The sequence below is a fragment of the Helicoverpa armigera genome, chromosome 3 (genome assembly GCF_030705265.1).
Source record: "Helicoverpa armigera isolate CAAS_96S chromosome 3, ASM3070526v1, whole genome shotgun sequence".
In the NCBI taxonomy this organism is placed as follows: Eukaryota; Metazoa; Arthropoda; class Insecta; order Lepidoptera; family Noctuidae; genus Helicoverpa; species Helicoverpa armigera.
In genome coordinates this window covers 11,434,214-11,459,455 of record NC_087122.1, presented here as the reverse complement: position 1 = coordinate 11,459,455, position 25,242 = coordinate 11,434,214, and the positions used below count along the sequence as shown (strand labels likewise).

Below are 25,242 nucleotides of genomic sequence, written 5' to 3'. Positions count from 1 at the left end.
AAACCGATACACCATTACCGTAACCGTGGTTACCATACTTGTACCTTCGCTGAAATTCTCAATAAATCTTCTACTACAAACTCACATTTGAAATTATCGACGTTCTATTTTTTTTTTGTCAATGGGCAGAATTTTATCTTCGCATGGCGAATTCTTAACACATGTGGGCATTCGGATTACATCCCACTTCTGATGTCGGAGGCGAACATCAAGGATGGCACTATCGTCCGACATCAGTTAGGGTAATGAAGCAAAGAGATAACTCAAAGAAACTCAAAATTCAAACGAACTCAAAAGTCAAACGTTTATTCAATTTAGTCAGAACAAAAGACAGCCCCCAAAACGCCCGCCCTTCGCCACTTCCTATGTGTTTTGGCTTGGGGAGAAGAAGTGGCGGAACAAACTCCCCAGCAACACATGTCTGTCTGTTAGGTTAGAAGAACCTTTACACTTTAATTTCAAAAGACACTTTACACACTTTACAATATGGATGTACAACAGTACTACAACACTAGGCAATAACACTAGGTACACTACACGTAACGAAAGGCAGTATCGAGATGTGCGCAGCACGACGACTCGACCAAGACTGAGCTCCGCGGACGCCACGCCGACCATCACTACTCTGCCAAGCGCGCCAAAATGTTGTTTCACCGGAAACGCCACCAGAGGGCGCGCTTGCGTGACGTTTAGTGTCCGTACTATTGACAGTCTCCGACATATTGTAATGTATTTATTTAGAGACATTACAACATCTGCATGCTAGAAACTTGCATTGAACTTTAAAACTGTCAAAGAAATTAACTGTCCGTCATTTGTCTTGTGCTGTGTTAATTGAATTAAACGCATAAAACAATAATTATCGCTCCTATAATTATAGGTGGTTCAAGCATGACATTACATTTCAGCAATTATTGCATTTTTTATTGCCTTATTCCTTTGAAAATAACTGATCAAATTAGTATTCCTGATGAGTGCCGATATGATGACATATTTTGTCAATGCAATTTGTTTGCACCCAGTTGAAGAACTATCGACCCATTTCCCTCCTAAGCCACGTCTATAAGCTGTTCTCAAGAGTGATCACGAACCGACTTGCGCGAAGACTCGACGAATTCCAACCACCGGAGCAGGCTGGGTTTCGGAGCGGATACGGCACCATAGACCACATCCACACAGTGCGGCAGATTATACAGAAGACCGAAGAGTATAATCAGCCCCTGTGTCTAGCATTTGTGGACTATGAGAAGGCCTTTGACTCGGTTGAAATCTGGTCTGTTCTGGAGTCCCTGCAGCGTTGTCAAGTAGATTGGCGATACATCCAAGTGATGAGATGTCTCTACGAAGCCGCTACAATGTCCGTCCAAGTACAGAATCAGCAAACAAGGCCCATACCGTTGCATCGAGGAGTGAGACAAGGGGATGTTATTTCCCCGAAACTGTTCACTAATGCAATGGAGGATATGTTCAAGACGCTGAACTGGAAAGGACGCGGCATCAACATCAATGGCGAACACATCTCTCACTTGAGATTTGCTGACGATATCGTCATCATGGCGGAAACGCTGCAGGACCTACAACAGATGCTTAACCCTTAAATTGGCAGTGTACTCCACAAAAGACATTAACTTTTTTTAAATCGAATGTAGTACCAATCTTTAAAAAAAATACATTTTTTTGTTCTTTTTGGCTTGTCATTATTGTATATTTTGGTAGAAAAAATATTTGAATGTGGTTCCATTGAAAAATAGCTGTCAAATTCAAAATGTCTTCGAAGCGGTCTGGTGTATCCGGGTCACGGGTAAGTTTTTTGTGTTTTTCTACATTTTTTTGGATGGGACTTGTGGTTATTTGGCTTTGAAATTGCATAGGAACATTATAAATAATATCAATCATTCGTAATTTTGTGTGTAAATAATCTAATCGCAATTTTATAAGTTCATAACTGTGTATGTACTCCCTGAATACCGTTGCCAAGTACGTAGTGAAGTCCACAACATAAACTTTGGTATACACGGAGTACATTGCCTATTACTTAGAAATGCAAACTAGCCTTTGTTTGTTGGTTTTTATGTAAAATGACTTCAGTTGTGTTGTGAATTGTATGTCATACAGCATCTTCTTTTTCTTTTTCAGCAGTGCTTGAACCTGAAACGACCTGATTTAGCAGATATGCTTATATCTTTGTACCCGACCCCTTTCAAGACGTCGGCTCTTGAAAGGGGTCCGATACATGGTGGAATTTGGGTAGGTGAAGGAGAAAATAATTCAGAAACCTACAGCTGAACGGCCGGTGGACAGTGTCAGAAAATGCTGTCGGACATTTTCCAGAAATAGCAGATAAGCAATCACGCTGTAGGTTTTGCAAAGATAGAAGAACTAAAGTTTTTTGCGTGAAATGCAATGTGCTCTTGTGTTTTATGGTAGGAGAAAGTAACAAAAGAAATTGCTTCCGCGAATCTCACACGCAATAAATGCATATTATGTAGTTTGATAAGAATTATGATTAATAAAGTGAAGATTTTACTAAAATGTGTTTTATTCATATTTTGGCAACGTACTCCACGTAGTACGAACAGAAGAACCACTATAGTTGGCAACGTACTCCCCGGAGTACATAGATTTTCGCGAAAACTGTAATAGGTAGATTTTTTTTTTGATTTTTTTCAGTCGTCTGTCATCGTAATAAACCAGGAAATAACAAAAAATAATTAAATTTTTGTAATAAATTGATTTGCCAATTTAAGGGTTAACGACCTGGCTGAATCTTCTCTACGCATCGGCCTACGGATGAACTTGGACAAAACCAAGGTCATGTTCAATGAACATGTTCTACCGGAACCGATTGCGATACACGGCGCCGTTCTCGAAGTTGTTCGGAAATATGTATACCTCGGGCAGACATTGCAGTTAGGTAGAAACAACTTTGAGGACGAGGTGAATAGGAGAATTCAGTTGGGTTGGGCTGCATTTGGGAAGCTACGTCGAGTCCTAACATCGTCGATTCCACAGTGCCTAAAGACAAAAGTCTTCAATCAGTGCGTCCTGCCCGTCATGACTTACGGAGCCGAAACGTGGACACTGACGGTACGGCTGGTCCACAAGTTTAAAGTCGCTCAGCGGGCTATGGAAAGAGCTATGCTCGGCGTTTCTCTGAGGGATCGCATCAGAAATGAGGTAATCCGTCAGAGAACCAAGGTCATCGACATAGCCTACCGAATCAGCAAGCTGAAGTGGCAGTGGGCTGGCCATATTAGCCGAAGAACCGATAACCGTTGGGGTAAACGAGTTCTAGAGTGGAGACCGCGCCTCGGCAAACGTAGTGTAGGACGTCCTCAGGCACGGTGGAGTGATGACTTGCGCAAGACGGCTGGCAGGAGCTGGATGCGAGAAGCCGAAAATCGATCTCAGTGGCGTGCACTTGGAGAGGCCTATGTCCAGCAGTGGACTGCGATAGGCTGATGATGATGATGAATTTGTTTGCCATTAACAACGTGGTGTTTTTTCTTTCGTTGCAGTAAACAAGCAGTATTTGATGGGAAGAGAGCGATAAGAGGAGGGATACCGTTTGTTTTCCGTGAGTAGAATACACATTTTTCTATCGTAACTAATTATTATGCTAATACGTATTGGGTACTAATAGGCAGATAGCTTTTTTCAAGATTTTACGCTATGAGAAGTTTTATTTATCCAGTCATCCTGTTTGTTAAGCATGTGTTCTTATTTACTGCGTTTTTTTGTACTGGTCTTTGGGTACGCGGTTATTGCAGCCGGCTTTTTAATAAACATTATTATCAGGTGTATGTTTATTGTAAGTTAATGAGTAACATTAAATCGACAGGCTTAGTAATAAGTGGCTTAATTATAAGACGTCGCTTTAAAGTCTTGGAGGCTTCCTACTTAGGACTAATTTGCATCTAACCGTTAATCTTAGGATGGGTTGCGATAACCAAATCATAACCAACTGTCAAACTGCCTCGCATTGATCAAATAAGTAGTGTGGCTATCGTTATAGTTACAAGGTGCAAATCATCTTTACCATTTTGAACGTCCTAAGTTACACAGTAGAGTTTAAAAACTTCAGTCTCTCTCGTCCACTTTCTATATTTTACAACCCAAAGTTACTAAATGCCGAACTTTAGGATGAGTGTCAAACATAGACCTTATCTTTACCATACATTAAGAACCATTCAATTAGTTGAATCAAAAAAGAAGTAATTGCATATTTAGTTATTTAAGTAGTCAGTTCCAAAATGCGTACCTAACACGTTGAACGCCACAGATAATAGTTTTTCCATCGTTACTGAGACCGATAAGGTTCAAAGCCTAAATTTATTGATGGCGTTTCAGCTCAATTCGGACAATGGGCGTTCGGTCCGCAGCACGGGTTCGCCCGGATAGCGCGCTGGCACGTCGAGAAGATGCCGGAGCGCCTGCCCAGCGGCGACGTGGAGGCTGTCTTCAGCCTCATGGATGACGACTTCACTAGGTCCATGTGGCATTTCCAGTGAGTATTAGATATCTGTCACTATAACTTAGCTTCCACCAGTGTTAACGTGACCTTAGGGAACTACTTCGCGTACCCTGATAAAACATATTTTTGTAGCCTTCCCCGATTAATGTCGATACATACGATAACATTGAAATTATTTTTCAAATCGGACTTGTCGTCCCTTAGATTTGTATATGTATACCTAATATTAGTACGAATATGCTTCCAAAGCATGTTTCATTACTGAGCTTAAAATTGGTACAAGACTCATGAGACAGGTCGCAAAAACGATCCTCTGTACGTCTTATGATTTTTTAATGCGAAGAAGCACCTTTGCAGTATGTAGAAAGTAGAAGTATTAGAAGTATGTACTTCTTTCTGTCATCTTTAAGTTTGGCTTTCTTCTTTCCTTGACTGACTTCTGTAATAATCTTTTCTCTCCAGGTTCAGATTAACCTACAGGCTGATCCTCCGCGAGAAGGAGCTGCACTTCAACATCGGTGTGTACAACCCGAGCAAGGAGCTGACGTTCAGCTGCCAACTGCTGCTGCACACCTACTTCAAGGTGCCCGACGTGCGCCGCTGCCAGATCACCGGCATGCACGGCTGTATGTTTATTGATAAGGTGAGGCTTTACTCAGCGACTACGAAGCTAGAAATTGCGTTCTTTTCTCCAGAGGCTACCTAGCTAAAAATTGCCCACACTTCGCTCAACAAGAGGTATGCCCAGCGCGGTGAGATTGGGCAAATCTTCCCAGCTTGGGATATGCCTTTGTTCAACAGTGGTCATTTTCGGCTGTACTAGGACTCGGAGGGAGAGGGTGTTCAGTTCACTGTTGTGAAAATCTTGTGAAGAACAGTTTTGAGAAACCTCAATAAGTTATTTTAAAATTGTAGGGCTTATTCTACTATCATTTTTGTGATGTTCAAATCCTTTGATTCCCTTACAAGGGATGAACCTTGACTCCATCTCAAGATACCTTCATACAATGTCATAATCAGTTAGACTAAATAAATCTAATAAGGAGAATTAAATACAGCGTATAAAATCAGCCATAAGTCTATATTAATCACATAAATATATTATTACAAGTAAAATAAATAATTAAAATTTATAATGAGAGGTTCCAAGGATAGTTGGTTTGATGTTAAATTTTCATATCAGATAATAATATATTTAAGCGAAACTCATTAATTGTAGACTTGTTATAAGAAGAATGCTATTTTCGTCCAAATTGCAAGATTTACCCACGCTCTACAGATGTTTAAAATAGCTTGAACCTGGGCTATTTTTGCACTACAAGAATATTATTTTATTTATAAAATCACATTTATTTTTGTACAATACAAGTAGGTAGGTAACTGGTTAAAATTAGAATGTAGATAATTACCTTCTGACACTATAGTTAGATATTAATATTTTCGTAATGGATCCGTATTTTTTGCTCTCAAGTGCAAAATATATTTATACCTATCAATCATCATATTGCTTCAATATTTATTTCTAAATATTTCACGAATTATAATGAGAATTTCCTGGTAGGTATCCATTGAGATATTTTTGTAACCAACGTAAATGAATCTTTGGGAGGTGTGTAGGTCGAAAAAGAAAAGTATAAATAGAAATAATCATTGTTGAAATTACAAAAAAAATAAAATAATACAATACATATTTGTGTACCTACTTAATGAATAATTTGATGCTGTTATGTAATAAGACAGCTGACATTGTTTAAACAATCGTAGGTGACTGTTTCAGGGGTCAATGTCATTGTGAGTGTCGTTTGTGTGTTGTGACTAGATAGTTAATATTATATTGAACTTTAAAAACTTTGTCGTGGGATGTTTGGTCCTTATTTGAGAAAAAAAATATATCAGCAGTATGTTGTACATATTTGAAATGGTATGATATGACTTACATCTGCGCTTTCCCAATAATTCACAATTATTGAGATCGCTTTCAGTCTAACCAGATGTGGCTGGCTGTACCGGGTAGCCGCGTAAAATACTATTAGATAGTGGTATGATGAAATATTAGTACATACTACATGGTACCTACATTGTTACTTAGAGTCTAGAGCCTAACTGACTCCAATTTTATTCTATAGATTAAGTACAGATATGTAGCTATATTCTCTTAATAATTTTAAAATCTCAAAGAACAATTCTTTACTAACACTCAAATTATTACCTAAATTCCAGACTCGCGAAGGCGCCGTGTACCAAGAGACGCGGGAGGTGGTGACGATCAACGAGTGGACGGACCGCATCTACCAGAACACGATGCAGGAGCATATCATCACTAACGTCGTCAGCGGACGCAAGATGAGGATACAGAAGTATAACTTCCCTGATACTGGTAAGTCTACGTTTTAATTTTGATACGACCTATCTCTTTCCTGCTATGTACCCCACATAGTGGTGGGGTCGGCTTTCCTATTTTTTATTCTCCACTTCGCTCTATCTGTCACATTGCTCTGGGACACATGGCACTCCTTCATGTCTTTCGCTTCTACATCCCTCCGTCTAGTCTTGTGGGGGCCTTTTGATCTTCGAGCGAGGATGGAAATTCTAATTTTGATACAACCACTTTAAAGAAAACAAACATTTCCATCTATGTATTTAGAAAGTGGTCAAATGGTGGAAAAATCAACCATATGGTCTTAAGATGTGCTGTGTTCTTGAACTCTGCATACGAGTTCATGATCGTGCAGGAACATGGGAGTTATTGGTCTACATTTCTAAAATAAATCTATACTTACACAAGTATGAAAGTTGAGTTTGTTACTCCATTCATTAGTCAAGAACGGCTGAACCGATTTCACTGAAAATTGTTGGGTAGCTTGAACCGGGAGATGATCATAGTATACTTTTTATCCCCATCCGGGTGGGGGAAATGTTTCTCATAGTATAAAACCACGGGCGGAAGGTAGTAAGATATAGTAAAACTCATCATAATATTCCACAGTAATCTGGAACCCCTGGGCGGAGTACGCGAAGGAGATCCCCGACTTCGGCGACGACGAGTTCCCCAACATGGTGTGCGTGGAGGCGGCTCGCGTCGCCGCGCCCATCGTGCTGCTGCCCGGCACCGCCTTCGAGGCCAGCCAGATACTGCAGGTAACATACCACTGTCCCTCAAGGAAGTTATACAATTAAAGGGTATTGAGGAAGTCTAGAAAGTTAATGCCAACATGCTGTTGATGGTAATATTTTACCGCCCAAATCGTCTGTCTAGCATTTCTTACCAAGGTATCAGATTACCCATAGGCAGAGGATGATCGTCTGCATAGTCTTTGCTCAAATACTATGTTAGTGTCGACTTCCAATTCTCACCATGCTAGTTACTACAAATGATGTAGATGGAGTGACTGTCTCTGATCTCCTCAATCCAGTTACTTGAGAAACGCGATACCCCTTAGTAGGACTGGTTGACTGATTTCCTGGCTTCTAGCTTCTCGTAACGACTGTCGAAAATGTACAAATGACACTTGGGGACCCATGACTTAACGTGGCATCCGAAACATGGAGAAACTCGTTATGAAATAAATTGACTTGATCTTTTATCTGTTTTTTTACTTCAAGCTCACTTTATTTTGAGCTACAGGAATAAAATATCTCCATAGTAATATAACATTTGTATATCTATTTTCCAGGTGATGTAAGGCCGGTTGACTCGCACACAACAAGCCGTCCACAGGAGCGAAGTCAATTGCGACGCCGCGTCATTCCATGTAGCTGACTGTATGTAGCGTTTGCTACCACTGGCTTGTACACAATGGCCTATGTTGGCCCAACTTTACACAAGTTCATTTTAGAATTCTCCTGTTTTAATTGGGGTACTTTAAGATGATATACCAGTCCCATATGTAAGCCCTCTCATAGTTTTCTTTTTGAAGTTGTTCCTGCGAAGAAATGATTTAGAAGATTTGCGTCTTTTTAAGTGACGTATATTTAAATGACCACAATTTTGTGAAGTAAACTGATATCATAAAAGCCATAATTGATTTTTAAATGTAGTGTATAAAGACCAAGCTAGGCTATTGTGTACAAGTTCAGATCATACGAATCCAGTAATTTTGTACTTTTTGGTAAATACGTAGTTTCAATATTCAAGTATCAACATTGTTAGTCGCTGTATACATCATTCATTCATTAGAAGTTCATTCCAATGTCAATTTTATAACGTATCGTATACGGTTTTAGAAACCTTACGGGATACTTTTTAGGAACTATGTAATAAACTTAATATATGAGTTCAATACTTTTTATCCAGTGATTTTTGAGTACAATTTCAAGCATTTTTGTTTTCGTAATAAGAACGAATTTGCTACAAAGTTAACTAAATCATTCCGTTTTAATATTTTGTAGTTTTACGTATGACCCTTTTATAGTTATTAAAACGATATGCGCTCAATTTTGACTAAATTAATTCTGTTGTTGAAAGTTGTAAGTAAGCCGATCAAAGCTGTCAAAATTAAGATTTGATTATATAACTTTCAATTCTTCAAAATTTTCAGCAGATTATTACTGCTTAATGTAACTTAATCGTAACTAGCTCAACTTTCATACGTAACGAAATAAAAGACAAAATATACACTAAATACATTACATATAACTATTTTTAGTGGAAGTTAAGTTTCTATTGTGTTTTGCAGCTTATAATAATTGTTTTATCTTGCCAAATGGTGTCTTAATTATGTTCCTTTTTCGCTTTCATTCTTCTAAATATACTTATCGTTAAAATAACAATAAGTAAAGCACTCTATCTACGAAAAATCGTTTCCCGGTAGTAAATCGATAAAATAACAAAAAAAAAATATCGATATGAAATATTTTAATCGATTATAAATTGGTCATCATTAATAATAATTTGTTAATCATTTGTCCGTTTGGACTGATCTAGCTTCCTTCTGTCTTCCGCTGTTTTTCTATACTTGTTGTCATTTGTTCTGTTTGATTGTCTATGTATTTAGTAATAAGACTTTTTTGCCTTGAAACTTCCAGATTTTGCACAAATGTACTGACATACGACGAAGTAATTTTTAGTTTCAATGGAATAACAAACTACCTACGTACTAAAACTTATTTAAATGTAATATTCAAATACGTAGTTAAAGTCAAAGTAAACTGAATGTATAAATGCTCAATCGCCATTTATGTTTTGTCTTTTCAAATGTATAACTTACAAAGGTCTTACTGCCCAAAATATGAGTGGCTTTTGAGTATTCAGGCATAATATTTCGAAATGACAGATTTTGGTTACGATATAAATACTAATATTTGCGACCAGTCAATGTTTCTCTAATAAATAGTAATACTCAGGCCACTCTAGTAACTTATTGTTGTAACATTAGGTAAACCGGTTAACTATTATGTCTAATACTTCCTATATTCATATCACACGGAGAAAATTCATTAAATAATTAACCATTAAAAATATGGTTTTCTCGTTTTTTATGGTAAAAATATTTTTAGACTTCAAAAACATTTCCATAGCCGCAAGATTTTATTTCAAATTATTGAGTGCACTTTGCACATATTGTACAAAATTATGTGATTTTTTAAGTACATTTTTATTTTGTACATTTTGTTTTTTTTCTCTCTAAATATTGGAACGTTTTTGGAGGCTTTTAAAGTATACGAAGATTAAGTAAGAATATGTACTTAGATATAACAAGTTCCTTGTTTTTTAACAAACGATTGGGTAGGTTTTTTGTACTAAATAACATTGTATTGTGTCGTTTCGACATGATGTTGTAAAGGTAATTGTTATTATGTATAATATACATTCTGTAGTGTCTTGATGCTCTCTCGACGTAGAGGTAGAATTAAGAAAACATTCTTACAATATTGATCCATAGTTTTAAGTCGATTTTGACTTTTTAATGTCCAATATAAAGCCGAACGAGTCGTAGCACTCTCGTCATAATAATATTTGTATTCGTAAACTAACTTGTTGGCTCACTATCGATGGTGACCAGAAACAACGAAATATGCAACGAAGTGTACTTCCTTAGGTGCAATAAAGTGAAGTAAAATGAATATTGTCTTTTATTTATCACTGAACCATTCTTAATCACTACGTAATTTTTGCTTTTTAGCCTTTTTGTTTTCGCAGTTGATTTTGTCACTCAAGAAATAGAATTGAGAAAGTACAAGTCAGTCATTGATTTCCTTCTTATTTATCAGAATTTTTAGGAAAAGTGTAAATAAAAACTAAAAGCAACACTGTAAAACTAATATATTTCGTGTAATACATAATAATTAAACTTATAAATTAACTCTGAGTAGCTTCAGCACTGGCTGGTTGGCCTTCCCAAGCGCCAACCTCTGACAATAAATCCTTCTTGGACTCAAAATACTCTTTGTACCACATTATATGGTCTTTCTTTTCTTTGACCGTGTAGAATGCGTTTTTGGATAAACCTACGCATACAAGCTCCATGAAATGTCTGATGGGGCCCTTCTTGGGACACCAACCTTCCAGGTGGGAGTCAAGGAATATGTGCTCTGAGAAATGTACATTTTGTTCTTCTTCTAAACCTGTAATGTAAAGAAAAAACAAATACCTATAAGTTGTGGAAATAAGTATGAGGTATGGATTAAAATAAGCTGAAACAGTATCTTGTATTATTATTATTCAGTTGTCACGTTATGTAATTATCATTTTAAATTTGTCTATTTATACTATTATTGCAGAACAGTCTTTCATTGAAAAGATGTTTGTATGTACCATAAAGGCTTTGTAACTACTGAACCGATTTGAATTCTTTCACTTTTGGGAAGCTACATTATACCCAGGTTACATAGACTATATGTTATTCAGATTTAGGAAGTACTTTCCACGGTACACAGGTAAAAAATAGGTTAACAGCTAGTGTTTTATACAACGAAAACAAACCTTGTTCATTATTAATGGGGAATTTCCAGACTTTTCCTTGTTCAGTCCACAGTATCATCTTCTGGAAGTAGTTGGCGGGTGGCTGTGAGGTGGCCAGCGTCAACTCGCGCTGTTGCAAGTTCTCCCAGACGTCCAGCTTGGTTCCGTAGTTAGCTTCTTTAGTTTTGAAGATGCCTAGAGGCTCCCCACTGAATATATTGACTGTGGTTGGTTGGGCTGTTGACATTCTGTAAGTAATGGTAAGATTATTTTTTGTGCATACAATGTGAATATATTGCATGACATATGAATCTCCAATTATTTTCTTGCTACAAGTAGGTTTTGATGTATGGCTATTTTAATAAAAACCGGCCGAATGCGAGTCCGGTGCGAGTCGGACAAGCACATTACCCTTAGCCGTACCATTATTTGTAAAACCGCATCTACCTGTGGCCGTTATCGATATCGAGCAAAAATATCACATTTGTTATATGGGAGCCCCCCAAAATATTGATTAGATTTTATTTTTCAGATTTGTTGTTATAGCGGCTACAGAAATACATCATCTGTGAAAATTTCATTTCTCTAACTATCATGAGATACAGCCTGGTGACAGATGGACGGACGGACAGAGGAACGAAAACAATAGGGTCCCGTTTTACCTTTTGGATGCGGCACCCTAAAAAAGAAAATATTGGAAAAGGCAGCAACTTATTTGTAAGGTTGAAAACTGCAGCTGATATTTATTAAATGTTAGCTGTATTTCCTAACCTAGAGTTCACTGCCAGGGAACTATCAAAATATATGAACAAAATAGAAATCCGAATCTACAGTCATAAAACATTACAAGCCTCCTAGTCTTCAGAGATGCAATGATATTTGACGTAAGCTGTATTACATGAACATATTAAAACTTATTGGTGTGTTCGTAAAAAATATTGACTTTGTTTAACTTACGTCCTTCTCCTGTCTCCTCCTCTCTCCTCGCCATCAGCAGTCTTATTTTTCCTCTGATAGTACCTGGTGTTCTGTGCCTCGACCTTGTTCTTATTAACCAGACGTTTAACCTGCTGGCCTCGTGTCTCCTGCTTCTGCAGGTCTTCAGGCTCTTTGGTACGGTCTACCTTCATGCCTACTAGAAGATCACTGGAATAGATAAACAATATATGTTAGTTATATTATTACGATTTGGATAGATGTATCTGTTTCACACAAAAGAATCTGATAAATTTCAATGATAAAGATAAAAAGTAATTTATTCAAAGTAGGCTGCAAAACCAGCACTTTTTGAAGGTCAAAATCAGCACCCAAAACACCTGTCCTTCACCACTTCGTATGTGTTTTGAAAGTGGCAATGTGTGATGAAAATAGCAATGTAGATTGCACATCAAAATATTACAAATGCTGCATTTTATCCTGATGCAACCAGTAATTCTGTCAGTATGCACGTGAAACCACAGAGACCAGATAGGTTTATATACCTGCTTCGTGTCCCCATTCACCATGGTTTTGATAGTGTAGTGATAAATGGAGAAATACAATACAGTAAAGAAATGCTGTTGAATTAGCCTGTATGTGTCGTGCTGGCTTCACTGATTGATTACTGTTTACATAAGTGTTTTCTGCAGAAAATAAGTCTCATATAAACCCTAGAAATAAGTATACCAATAAATTTTTGACGTATCAACCCATTTTCCATATTACCTGAGCGTGGTAGAAGTCTGATTGATCTTGCCCAGTACCCGGGACAGTAGTTCAGCTTCCGTCTGCTTCACATCACCACCAAGAGCTTGAGCCACGTCACTGGCTGCTTTTGTGATGCTCTCCTCTGAAAACACAACAATTTGTTGATCTTTTATTGTAAAGATTCAAGAATATTTTAGTAGGAAATAAAACTGCAGTATATTTTGCACTAAGAATATACTTTAAAGAAATGTTGAGTATGAAAAACTTATAAAACAATATCCTCTTTTGATAGTTAAGTAATTACCTCAAAACATGTCATGAGATATACCTATTAATTACTTGAAACTAAATCGTTTCCATAGAGAAATCACTGTTTTATGTACTGGCTCATGTTATCACATACCAGTTTTTTTGTAGTATTTACTTATCAATTTCTACTCTTACCTATTTTCTCCTTCGTAACTTGAGTTCCATCTCCTTTCTTTCTTCTCTCTATCGTGGGCGCAGTCGCGAACTGCTTATATTCACTCTCTTTTATTTTAGGTTCAGCCAACATTAACTTTAGCAACTCTTGAATCTTTTCCGTGGCATTATCTGAAGACTTCTGTGGCTTTGCTGGTGCAGCCTTCGATTCAAGTGCCTTTCCATCACCGTCTGAAGGTTTGTCTGCTAAACATCTTACTATAAGCCGAAAGTCTTTTCTGAATCGAAGCCTGAAATTAATAGTAAGGAATTTAAATAACAAATAAAGGTGGTACTAACGAAATGAGTTCATATTAAATGTGCTTCAATTGCAATTTAAATTAATTGTATACCTGGTAAGCATCTTTATGTGTTTAATGAACAGATAAATATTAAATAAAACACAATATCGCTGAAAGATGCACAATTTTTTGAGGTTATGAAATCCGTCGTTCCAATTCAACCAAAGTGACACTTGGAAATGTCAAGTTTCGCGTGATTCTGAATCGGTAAAACTAAAGTGAAACGAAACGTTATTTGACAATCAAAAGTACAATATTCGTAACAATTCTTGATTTTAACCGATTTAAAAAAGGAGGTAGTTATTAATTCGAATGTAGAAATTATATTTATTAGGTACTAGGTAATTAAATGTACGTTTGTAGGTAGATTGCTCATCATATTGACTTCACACAAAGGCTTGTTTTTCTATAAGGATTTCCGTATTTTGTAATCATTTATATCAATCGTTACAAATGTTGCACGATCTCTACGTATCCATTATATCACGAATTCTTTAACATAAGTTCTAGTTTCAATTATGATAAAAAAATGCAATTTTTATGTCAATAGGTATATGTATCGTTATTTTCATTCAGCAGATATCTGCGAGGTTTGTTGGGGTAAGGAGATAAAATACACAAAGTTTACTGGTAAGGCACCATATGGCACATTTATTTGTGGACGGGAGAAATCTCCAAATAATAATTATTATTATACACAAAGACAAGTATTATCACATATTCCAAATAAGTTTAAGTAGACAATGAAATAACTACAAAATGAAATTTAAGAAATTATACATATTCAATTAATTCTTAACAACATCACATTTTTATATAAAAACTTATAATTAAATAATTACTCAATGTAATTACAAATGTGTGTTTTTATCACTTGTGACACACAAAACAAAACTTAGTTTTATTTTAGTTATTTCTACTTTCAGATTCATCTTTGAATCAGAATATTCGTTTTGTTCCATCAAGCTCAGAATATACAAGATTTAAAAAAATATCGTACATTTTGAGCTAGTTATACTTAGAATAGTTTTAGACATTTCTATAACAATTAATCCTACTTTTTCAAACAAACTTGTTTGTGTACTTGAGTCCTTTACATAATTAAATCTAACATAAATGCGAAGTTATCATTTCGAAAACAAAACTGGAAATGTATTTGCATACTGACTTTTAAATATTTTACACTGAAAATCTAAAGCTCATGTAGTTCTAGTTTTACGTTATACACATACAAACAAATATCCTATACAAACATAAAATCCTATTCTACAAAGAGGTTCTTAGAATTGTAGTTTCCATCTTCAAAACAATTACATATATACCTAGGCTTAACTAACTACTACTGGATTTATAAGGCACAATAAATAGTAGCTTTAGCTACTTGTAATTGACTGTTAACATTAACTTATAAACTAGTATCAGCACCAACTGGGTATTATGGCAAGATTAAAATAATCCACATACCAATGAAAAATTAAATATGTAGCTAATTCGTAAGAAGTCGTAAGCTCTCTCTTTTGCAAGAATATGTGGATTATTTTAATGAGTCTATGTCCCATGAAATTAACGAAAGACTTGATAAATGCCATGTTATAGCAAATTCTTATTGTGCATACAATAACATCATAGTGTTTCAATTTCTGGATAAAAACACATTCACCTTAAATATATAGTTAAATACTCATGTATATGAAGATCATTGTAAGGTCTCTAATTTATTATTACAGTAGACCACAGAGGGTAATTAAATTGTTGTTTTTATCCAGAATAGTTCGAAGACACGAAAGTTAGTGTATGTTGCCGGCATTCTATCTGTGTCTACTGCCTTATGTCTAAACGGTGAATACCAAACAATGGTAACTTAAGACTATACTAAATATAACTCAGCATAGTACCTACAGCATTAATATTGCATACAAACTAAACTACAAATTGTATAATTACATGTCAAAAATCAATGCAAAAAATGCTTTTGAGCAATAAGTTTTAAGTAGTTCTTCAAACTGGCAGTGATGAATATCACACCCCACTTAACTTAGCGAAAATTATTCAAGCAAACTAATGAGACAGTCATAGAGAACTAAGTTAGCTATTATTTTCACTTTAAGTACGTAAAGTACGATTTGAGCCTGAGGAAATTCTTTCTGTTTTCAGATTATTATTTTAAATAATGGAGTAAGCATGAGCTAAGTCTCATTTAGTTCAGAATTACAGTTCAAAATATGTCACAACTTGGTATTCCCATCACTCGGTCCTTAAACCTCATTAATTCCCCGGCAATGACCTCTTAGGCATATTGAGACCTAGAAAAAATACCCCCCACCACTGTGGTAAAGTTGCCACTGTATGCGTAAATCCTGACTCACACAGTTGAACGCTCGGGGCTTCAAAGTTTCCTTACCTTAACTAATTCACAGCCTATTAGGAACTAAGTTTGACGAAGCCGAAGTAGCTGTACCCTGGTCGGAGCAACACTGTCCTATTCGGTTCTCTTTGGGCAATGTTGACGGTATCTCCTTTGTACAGCCTGGCGACGGTTTGAACGGAGCATGACATCTGGGACCTGCTTAGTGAGCGATTGCTCGTGTCGTCGCCGGTCGCGCAAGTGGAGAGTAAACGAGGCTCCTTGCCGGTTAGATGCGCCCAAACGAAGAAGCAGTTTGGAGCTTTAGTTAGGTACACCACCTGGAGAAGATAATAGAGGTTTTTGTTATTATGGTGTCTTGTATGATAACTTAACAATAGAGGGAAATATGCCTAAGGCTTCATTATATCTATAGTTATGCGTAAGAACCGAATAACAGAATATAATTTACAAAATCACTACTCAATAAATGTAACGTAGCAAACCACAGAGTATTACGTTGCTGTGATAAATAGGTAAGTAAGTACAATTTAAAATTCCCCATCAATTTGTGGTATTATTAAGCCCCATTTTTACGATTGCTTACGTATAGGGAAAATATATTTTATAAATAATAAGATCCAAAGGAAAATAATTACAACCAATTTATATTATATATTATATATTTATATTATATTATTATTATTTTGTATGTCTCTAACCGACCACGGGACTACAGAGTCCCGGATTTTTGGAAGGCGAACGTGGGGCCGAAGCCAACACGCTGAAGCCCTTTTGAGACAACTTTAATGAAATGGTGACACAAAACCGACGATTATCCCTGTATACACTATAGAAATGTACCCAAGGACAATCCCCGGTTCTGTGCTAAACTATTGCTAACTATGGATGAAAACTACTTGGGCTATTGTGATGGGATGCTAATGGACTAGGAATGGGGAAACTACGGGAACTATGGCACCTGCCGATAACAATGTAATAAATACACGTAAAAATGTATTATTATTTATTATAAATAATAAAATGATAGGAAAGTCAAAACTGTACATTGAATATTTTTTTTAAAGAATACTTGGGGGGTGATCCATGATCGATTCTGAATGTCTGTTTATCTGTTTGTCTGTATGTTTGTCCCGGATAAACTCAAAAAGTACTGCATGGATTTAAATCAAATTTTGCATAACTATTACCTGGAGGCCGGTTCAACACATAGGCTATATATTATCACGCTATCACCCACAGGAGTTGAGCAATGAACGATAAAATAAACGAAATTGGAAATTCTATATTGCCCACGCAGACGAAGTCGCGGGCAACAGCTAGTTTATATTATAAATGTGAAAGTTTGTTATGAAAAGAATGTATGTATGTGTCTGTATGTTTGTTGCACCTACACGCTAAAACTACTGGATGGAATTTCATTGAACTTGGATATAGTTTGTATGTCAGAATAACATGTACGAGCTTCTTTTTATCCATGTGTGGTAGTCATATTTAAACTCCAAGTTTGATTAATTGCTGACGTATAATGTAGACCTACTTTATTAATCAACTATTAAATTATTTATTATATGAACAGCTGTTTTACGCGGTTTAACCAACCACTATGTATTTCACGCAGCTGAAAGCCCTTCAAATTTCCCATTACATAATTAATACTCATTTGGTTTAGGTCAATGAATCATAAAGTTCAAACAAATATTTATCATCATCATCCTCCGAGCCTTTTCCCAATCACGTTGGGGTCGGCTTCCAGTCTAACCGGATTCAGCTGAGTACCAGTGCTTTACAAGAAGCGACTGCCTATCTGACCTCCTCAACCCAGTAACCCGGGCAACCCGATACCCCTTGGTTAGACTGGTGTCAGACTTTCTGGCTTCTGAATATTTATATTACTACCCAAATACATATGTAGTATTGTTTGGTTTATGTAATAATTATTTCATAAATAGTGGTTGAAGTAGGCAGCTTCAGAAGACACAATTAAACGGTTTTTCAATATATTTTTCCCTAATATACTTGTAAAACCATCCCATTGATTCGTGGCAGAACATATGATGTTACTACCCATTATATGAAATGGCTTAATATGTTCAAGAATGAATTATTAAAAAAATATTGTTGTACTCTATTTGAAATGGACTGTTAGTCTAGTCTATAACCAACATGTACAGATAATAAAATCGATAGTCTGTTATCATTTAGCAAATATCAGTGATCTTGTTTTTTAGTAAATATCAATGACCTATAATATTGTGTATACGACAGACGTAACTCGTCTGTGGCACTATCGGATATTAGGAACTAAGATATTTTAGTTCGTACTAAAAAAATAAGTAAATTAAGCCCTTCTTTGCTTTTCGGATATTTTTGTAATTATTTTGCTGTTAGTTACTATATCTACTACTAGCCGTTTTCTCGCGGTTTCACCCGCGTCCCGTGGGAGCTACTGCCCGCACCGGGATAAAATATAGCCTATTTTACTCGCAGATAATATAGCTTTCTAATGGTGAAAGAATATTTAAAATCGGCCCAGTAGTTTTAGAGTTTATCCATGAAGTAGTACATCAACATATTAGCAATAAAGTCCTGGCAACCTACATAGCTCATGCCATTAAGAATAAAAAAGGTCAAGTGAAGATTTCCTTATTTCTCATAACTCGATAAGCATGCAGTTATACATACCTGGGCATAGACAAAGTATAAGCCGCCTTCTTTGATCGTGACGTAATTCGAGTTCAGCTCGATTTTGTCTTCGCTGTTCTTCGACGAGACTTCCATGTCGCGTACCCAAGGACCCATGATAGCTGAGGACAAAGACCAATGATATTAGAATAGAAAGGTTTTGGGTATTTCAAGGTTTTTTTGGAACATTGGTTAGAGGGTTGATACTTTTGCTCTTATTAAAAGCGTCAGCGAAAAATCCTAAAAATTGTTTTTAGCATCAGCGTAAATTCTTAAAAATTACTAAAATTATAAAGTTTTCCAGAAAGAGATTAGTATTCGTATGTAAGCCTGTAATAAAAAATCGTAAAGTTTACAGTTCTATACCTAGTAAGATTTTTCATACATTAACAAGTAGTAAAATTCGCTCTAAATTGTTGTCCAGGTAACGCATACCTAGTTACACTTTCTTAAACTTATCTTGTATTATCGTTTTGCGTTTTAAAATAATGTATAAAAATATATCGGTTTCGATAGTAACGATAGTAAACAGTGACACATTGTGCTCTACTGACACAGTTCGTGATCTTTCTATATGCGCGGGCGCTTGTTGATAAGCTGCTAACGTTTTTGGATACTTGGATTATGATATGCAAATTTTGTTTAATTCACGTTGATTTTATTTTCGTGTGGGAAAAAAATTGTGAAAGATAAATTAATTTTGAGGTTTCCTGATGGTAATTAATTCCGAGGTGTATAATTTAGTACTTATTTAGAAGAATAACTAGTTTGTACAGTCAGCTTCAAAAGTTGTTGAACAAATCTAAATTTTCAAAACTGCTAGCACTGTGTCTTGGATAACTTACGGGTGTATTTATATACTTTGTTTTAAGTTTAAAATGTAAGTAAATGTTGGTAATTGTATTGTTAAGAAGTTACGACCCTTCACGTGGTTAGACACTTCTGAAAATGTTAATTTGTTCAGCTCCTTTTGACGCTGACTGTACATCGATTTACTACTGGCTATTGTAACGTAGGATTCCCAAGCTAATAATATTAAACACCATGTTAAAAAACTTGACAAAATAAGTATAACGGCTCTGAATATTAATTTCATTCAGTCGCGTTAGGTTTTGTGTTGCATACAGGTTTGCCACATTTGTACGAGACAGGCATACGTATACTGACTAAATATGATTAGTGCCTAAAGAACGTTGACACGTAAAATTTTATAAAGCTGGGTATCGTTCCGTGCAAAACACTGCATTCTGAGCTTTTTGTTCCATTGGAGAGCGTATCATAAAATTCGCATGACCCGTATGAACCCATTACTACTTGATAAAAATGTTTAAAACAAATAAGGATAGAGATTAAATAAGCGGGCCTTTCCCCTGGTATCAGCTAAGAACAAAATATTTACAAATTAAAAGCGTTTACATATAAAAAAATGTGTTACTGTGTAACTAATAGAGTAGCCTTATTCATTTGGAACTGTCAATTTTTTTCGTAAGCATGTAGGTACGTCATTAAATATTATTAGCATTTAATATTATATCAATTTAATATTAAGGATTGAAAACTCATGCTAATAGCAATCATCAATTATGTAATTTTTACGCTATCAGAAGGAAAATAACGCAAGTAAATAAATCGTAATAGATTAAAGTAAAAGAGGTCAGTGTGTTTAGATATGGTTTAGACATAGTACCTATATCATATTCTTATTTTCAATGATTGAATACGTTTCACGAATAGGCAATGTATTTTTTTTAAACTTAATGCTAAGTAGGTACTTTGATGCTTTGATTTTTAGTACAGGTTGTTTATGTTTAATTTATGTTTTTTTAAATGTAATTAGGCAAGCGGACCGTTCATTATACTCCCACTTGAAAAGCAGCCTTATATTCAACCTCCTTTAGGGTAAACTACATTCAAGACTAATAAAGTTGACAATAAAGGCGGATTTTAGTTTTAATTCAATCGTTTTAAAACAACAGTCTTGAAGTAACCAATGCTAATTTAATAAGAAACTCGTTTTGCAAGTGCTTTGTTCAAGGGATTTAAGAATCAGTATGCCTAACATATTTTTCCAAAAATACATATCATACTTATGTTTATTAAAATTCGAATGCTCGGGCTAATCCATATGATGCAGTCTTGCCAGGATTAAAAGGGACAAAATATAGAAACCCAATACATTAACTATATTTTAGGTTTTATCTGCAAAAATCGCTTAAATAAAGAAGATAAAAAAAATTATATGCTTATTAAAAATAGTTTTTCTTTTCAAGAAATAGCAGGCAATTTCTATCAATACTGCTAACACTGTCGTATTGTAAGTAGTACAATGACGTGAGCCACTTGTCTTATTCTTGACAATTGCTTCACTTTTGATAGCAATTCCAATTACCGTGTTATCTAGAAATTCACAAGTGCCCATTATTGATGCCAATTATGAAATATTCAATAAGATATTTACATTGCAAATTGTTTAAACAGGCAACACTGCTTGGATATTTTTTTCTACTTTAAACAGTGATTTATTGCATTGGTTGATGCTTCTAAAATATCCAGTAGCCTCAGGATGCATTACAGAACGAAACATTAAAACGATTTAGTATTCATTATTGTAGTCAACTTCCTTCAGGGGACTCCCCTGATAGCCAAACAAATAATAATGCCTTGTTAAAAAATAGGTATATACTGATAAAAATGACCTTGTGTTATATTTATCATAGTAACTCTGTTCTAGCACCAAAGTTAATTATTTTGCATTTGTAACTGGCAGAGTTTCGCTGAATGGGGTCAATCAGTTTCAAGGAAAAGGTGTATCTACGAGCTACAAGTTTATACTCGAATCAATAGACGTCAATTTGCCCTCATTACTGAATAAACAAAGCATAATGACTTGTGTAGACTAAAATTATTTTGACTACTGCAACAGTTCTAAAGGTCAAGAGCAAAAATAATAAAAATGTTCGCGCGCAAAACCGTTAAGAACACGCGGTTCAAATCTAAGCGAGATCTTTAAATAAATATTAATTAACAGCTAGCTATAAATTGGTAGCCACAATTAATGAATGCAGATGATATACAAAAGGAATTATGTAACATTGTCTGGATGCTTAATTACTATGAGGGGATTAATTACTACAACCACATAGTCAAGTGAGCCAAGTTTCTTTACACAAACTATGTCAGGCTTGTAACTTAAAAGTACTTTGAAATAACTACTTTATGGGCATGATATAAGGGTGAAAATTGTATGTAGTTGACTTGTACACAATGCAAATATCTAGGCGTATCCTGTCTGTGTCACATACACATAAATTATCATTTTAATCACATATTTGCAGTTGTATTAGTTTGATTCACAACACAACTATATAAAAATCTCTGTTCTTTTGTTTTACTGGTCTTAAAGCAGTCAGGATGGAATAGAAAAAACTATGTAGGTATTGTATATGAAGTTCTAAACACCAAAAAAAGGTGTAGCTGCCAGCCGGCTTTAGTAGTAAGTATTGAGAATTGTATATTCATTTGGTCTATACCAAACAGATGCTAAAGTTTCCCTTGTGGCATCTGTGGCCAGGCGTTTGCAAGACTTTTATAAAGTATGAAGCTTAGACACAAAGTAATGACTATTTAGCATTATGATTGATGAATAAACTGTGATTAGTCTGTTGATACTATGCATTATTATTATGTCATGAAGTGCCTACATCCACATCTATTTATATTATATGCAAATTTAATAGGCATAAAATATCTGCAGCTGGTTTATGGTTGTATCGTTTTTATATAACGTGTTTTATAATAATGTAGCTTTGTCTACATAACCAGTATTATAACTCTACACATTTATTAGTAGTAGTATACTTACTATATGTAACAATAAAAAACATAATCCATATGGATACTCACATTCTTTCCCCAAATTGAACTCTCGGATAGCACCATTGAATTGAGCCACCACTAATTCTGAAATTCAATATAAACAACCATTATTGTACTGAACATGACACATATGTTCTATTTATAAATTTTATTAAACATTTACTGAACATAATAACAACCTTTTTGTAGTAATGTTAAGTCATAAACAGGAGCATTGTCTTTGCTTGCATTTTTTTTCTTGGAGTCTACCAGCAACATATCTTCTCCCAGGTCCTCGACATAGTATTTCCTGGCATTCTGCGGGACTTCGTCGTCTTCGAATGACCTCGCTCGTGGCTCCCGCGCTTCGGCGAGACTCGACGGCCTTGGGCGCGCCACCAGAGCACTTTGCACCAGTCTGTCCTGGTTTAAGTTATGTATGATAAAATGGTCCTTTATCATGTCCAGCTCTCTCCTCATCGATATCATTTCGTTCCAGTAGAAGAACGCTATGGAACAACTTATAACCATACATGTTACGCTCAACACAAAATTCAACACGAACAAAAGCTTTATTTTCTTGGAAGACGCTATTGAGAACGTCGTATTTATATGCACGCCGAGGTCTGACGGTTTCTCTGTAATAAATAAAATACCACGTTATTTACATACAATTCAGTTTTATACATTTCATTTACTTTATTTAATTAATAAGTCACCTGTATTGAGATGTATGACAGTCCCTTCGGGTGAATTTACTTTCGTATTTTTACCAGTATTCAGAAAAATGTTAGCCGCACCTGGTGAGTTCAATGGGACACCCTCGCTCATATGGATTTTCCTTTCGCCGTCCATTGTAAGTAAATACTACGATAACTTGTTTATAGTACGATGTACTACTATTGGGGCGTAAGCGTACGCGTCGCCGGAGATACCTAAACAAAGGATGTAAAGCTCAAATAAGTTCACACTGACCGCACATGATAACCGCTTGTTGATAAAAAATCACAACACACATTACATACCATCAATATAGCCGTTGGCACGGTATTTACTATCTATTATTACAATACTTTACTATAATTTACACTACACTAAAGTCTTCTTTAATAAAGTTAAACCAGTTCGGTGACTTCGAAAATAAAAAAGTAAACACAACACAACAAACAAAAGTTTACGGTCCTTCACTTGTTTCGTTATAAAACTTCTGCAAGGGCGCGCAAGTCGCTGCTGCCTGACCGGTACCGGTTGCGCGCCAAATTCGAACTGAGCGTACGAACAGCGATGTGATTCTAGCGAGCGAGTGAATGCGGAATGACCGCGATTAGCAAGCGGGGGTATATTTGCCGTTGGACGGTGGGTAGCTTTTACTAATGAAATGGTACAGGCATGCATGCTTATAAAGGTTTTATTCGTAAACACGGTAGGTAAATACTGAAATTGAACCCATTCAGCAAATAGTGATGCAGATACGATGTTGACTAATTACTCATGCAAACAAGTCTTTAGTCTATTGTTTATTAAATTTCTTCTTAATTCAAAATTATAAGGAATACGGAAACAGTTTATAGATAGGTACTATAATAAGCAGTTGAACATTATCAACCAAGTATTTTTATTAAATGGTTCGTACCTTCACCAAAAAAAAAATGGGTGCTGGGTGATAAGATTTTTACATTTCGGGGATTTTTATATCATTGACAATTTGTGCCTCGATGGCATACCAAAATGGTAAGTAGGTATAGTGATGTCACTGTTTTAATATAATTCGTGGCCCTCTCGGCTCTGATGCTAAGTAAATAAAAGGATTATCTCTTATTTAAAACCACAAAAATGTTAATGACTAAATATCTAGCGAGTGCTTCAACCTAGATATTTTTAAATATTTCATAAGTTATTTTATGGCCTGGGTCTTGCAGTAAAAATCACAATGGACTCCAACACTTGACATTGTTGTAAGCTCAACCTTTTTTTTAATACTTTACCTGGATATTACCTTTATGATGGCTTAGCCAATCGTGTTTCTCAAAATCCTTATCCGCCAGGTGATTACCCGAACGGCAGTGGCCCAAACGTGCTTGGTTCACAAAACAAACGCGGTGATTGGGAATCTCGTGTAGTAATGCACATTGAGAAACATTGTCGCGAATTCGCGCTGGTATGCAGGCCCAGCTGCTCCCGTCTCAGACTTAGTTATCTCGCCTGTGACGGATATAGTCTGCTTTAGGGATGCAGCGACCGTTTTGGACATCTTTCAGTGGTAAATATTGCCATGCGTTTATAGCCAGGCACGTTCTATTTGCGTAAGTATTTAGCTGAATTTTGCATCAGCGTCTTTTTTTACCCCGGTATCTCGTGTTTAGTTATTTTTAATAAGTCCAAGACTACAGTGATGATAGTCATAAACAATTATCATAAGTAGGTACGTAATAAAATGACTAACTGTAATTATTTTTATTGATCAGTTATTATTGTGGAATGTTAGAAAAACATTACAGACGCATCTGCAAAT

The 25,242-nt window shown here is 35.7% G+C and overlaps 3 protein-coding genes across 4 annotated transcripts in view; 1 reads left to right on the top strand and 2 right to left on the bottom strand.

Annotated features, from left to right (window-relative positions):
- LOC110372909 (uncharacterized) overlaps positions 1-10,537 on the top strand; it is a 28,474-nt gene extending 17,937 nt beyond the window's left edge. Inside the window, exons 3-8 of the mRNA XM_021329927.3 lie at positions 3,519-3,577; positions 4,351-4,507; positions 4,937-5,117; positions 6,695-6,851; positions 7,461-7,612; positions 8,149-10,537. Coding sequence (XP_021185602.1) covers positions 3,519-3,577; positions 4,351-4,507; positions 4,937-5,117; positions 6,695-6,851; positions 7,461-7,612; positions 8,149-8,157 — 715 coding nt within the window. The 3' untranslated portion in view covers positions 8,158-10,537. The remainder of the gene's footprint in view (positions 1-3,518; positions 3,578-4,350; positions 4,508-4,936; positions 5,118-6,694; positions 6,852-7,460; positions 7,613-8,148) is intronic.
- A 182-nt stretch (positions 10,538-10,719) lies between these two features.
- On the bottom strand, positions 10,720-14,001 carry LOC110372908 (small ribosomal subunit protein mS31). Its single transcript, XM_021329926.3, has 6 exons — positions 13,877-14,001; positions 13,506-13,774; positions 13,080-13,203; positions 12,333-12,521; positions 11,397-11,623; positions 10,720-11,038 (listed from the first exon to the last, which is right to left on the bottom strand). Exons 1-6 carry the CDS (start codon positions 13,885-13,887, stop codon positions 10,773-10,775), a joined length of 1,086 nt encoding a protein of 361 aa, XP_021185601.3. The 5' UTR covers positions 13,888-14,001; the 3' UTR covers positions 10,720-10,772.
- Positions 14,002-14,448: 447 nt separating this feature from the next.
- Positions 14,449-24,089, bottom strand: LOC110372913 (uncharacterized). 2 transcript variants are annotated; one of them, XM_021329932.3, is made up of 6 exons: positions 23,756-24,089; positions 23,531-23,665; positions 22,931-23,368; positions 22,779-22,835; positions 18,876-18,997; positions 14,449-16,510 (listed from the first exon to the last, which is right to left on the bottom strand). In XM_021329932.3, exons 2-6 carry the CDS (start codon positions 23,583-23,585, stop codon positions 16,247-16,249), a joined length of 936 nt encoding a protein of 311 aa, XP_021185607.1. In that variant the 5' UTR covers positions 23,586-23,665; positions 23,756-24,089; the 3' UTR covers positions 14,449-16,246. The 2 variants fall into 2 exon arrangements, with proteins under 2 accessions (XP_021185607.1, XP_021185606.1); XM_021329931.3 differs by having other exon boundaries at positions 23,450-23,665; positions 23,756-24,088.
- Between the last annotated feature and the right edge of the window lie 1,153 nt (positions 24,090-25,242).

Excerpts from the sequence above, each read along its gene's own strand:
- LOC110372908 (XM_021329926.3), bottom strand. Across the intron at positions 11,624-12,332 it reads GGAGGAGACAGGAGAAGGAC|AATGTCAACAGCCCAACCAA; the intron begins GTAAGTTAAACA and ends CATTACTTACAG. Across the intron at positions 11,039-11,396 it reads CCCCATTAATAATGAACAAG|GTTTAGAAGAAGAACAAAAT; the intron begins GTTTGTTTTCGT and ends TTTACATTACAG.
- LOC110372913 (XM_021329931.3), bottom strand. The coding sequence starts at position 23,585 with ATGGACGGCGAAAGGAAAATCCATATGAGCGAGGGTGTCCCATTGAAC. Across the intron at positions 23,369-23,449 it reads TGTCATACATCTCAATACAG|AGAAACCGTCAGACCTCGGC; the intron begins GTGACTTATTAA and ends TATTTATTACAG. Across the intron at positions 16,511-18,875 it reads TATACTTTGTCTATGCCCAG|GTGGTGTACCTAACTAAAGC; the intron begins GTATGTATAACT and ends TATCTTCTCCAG.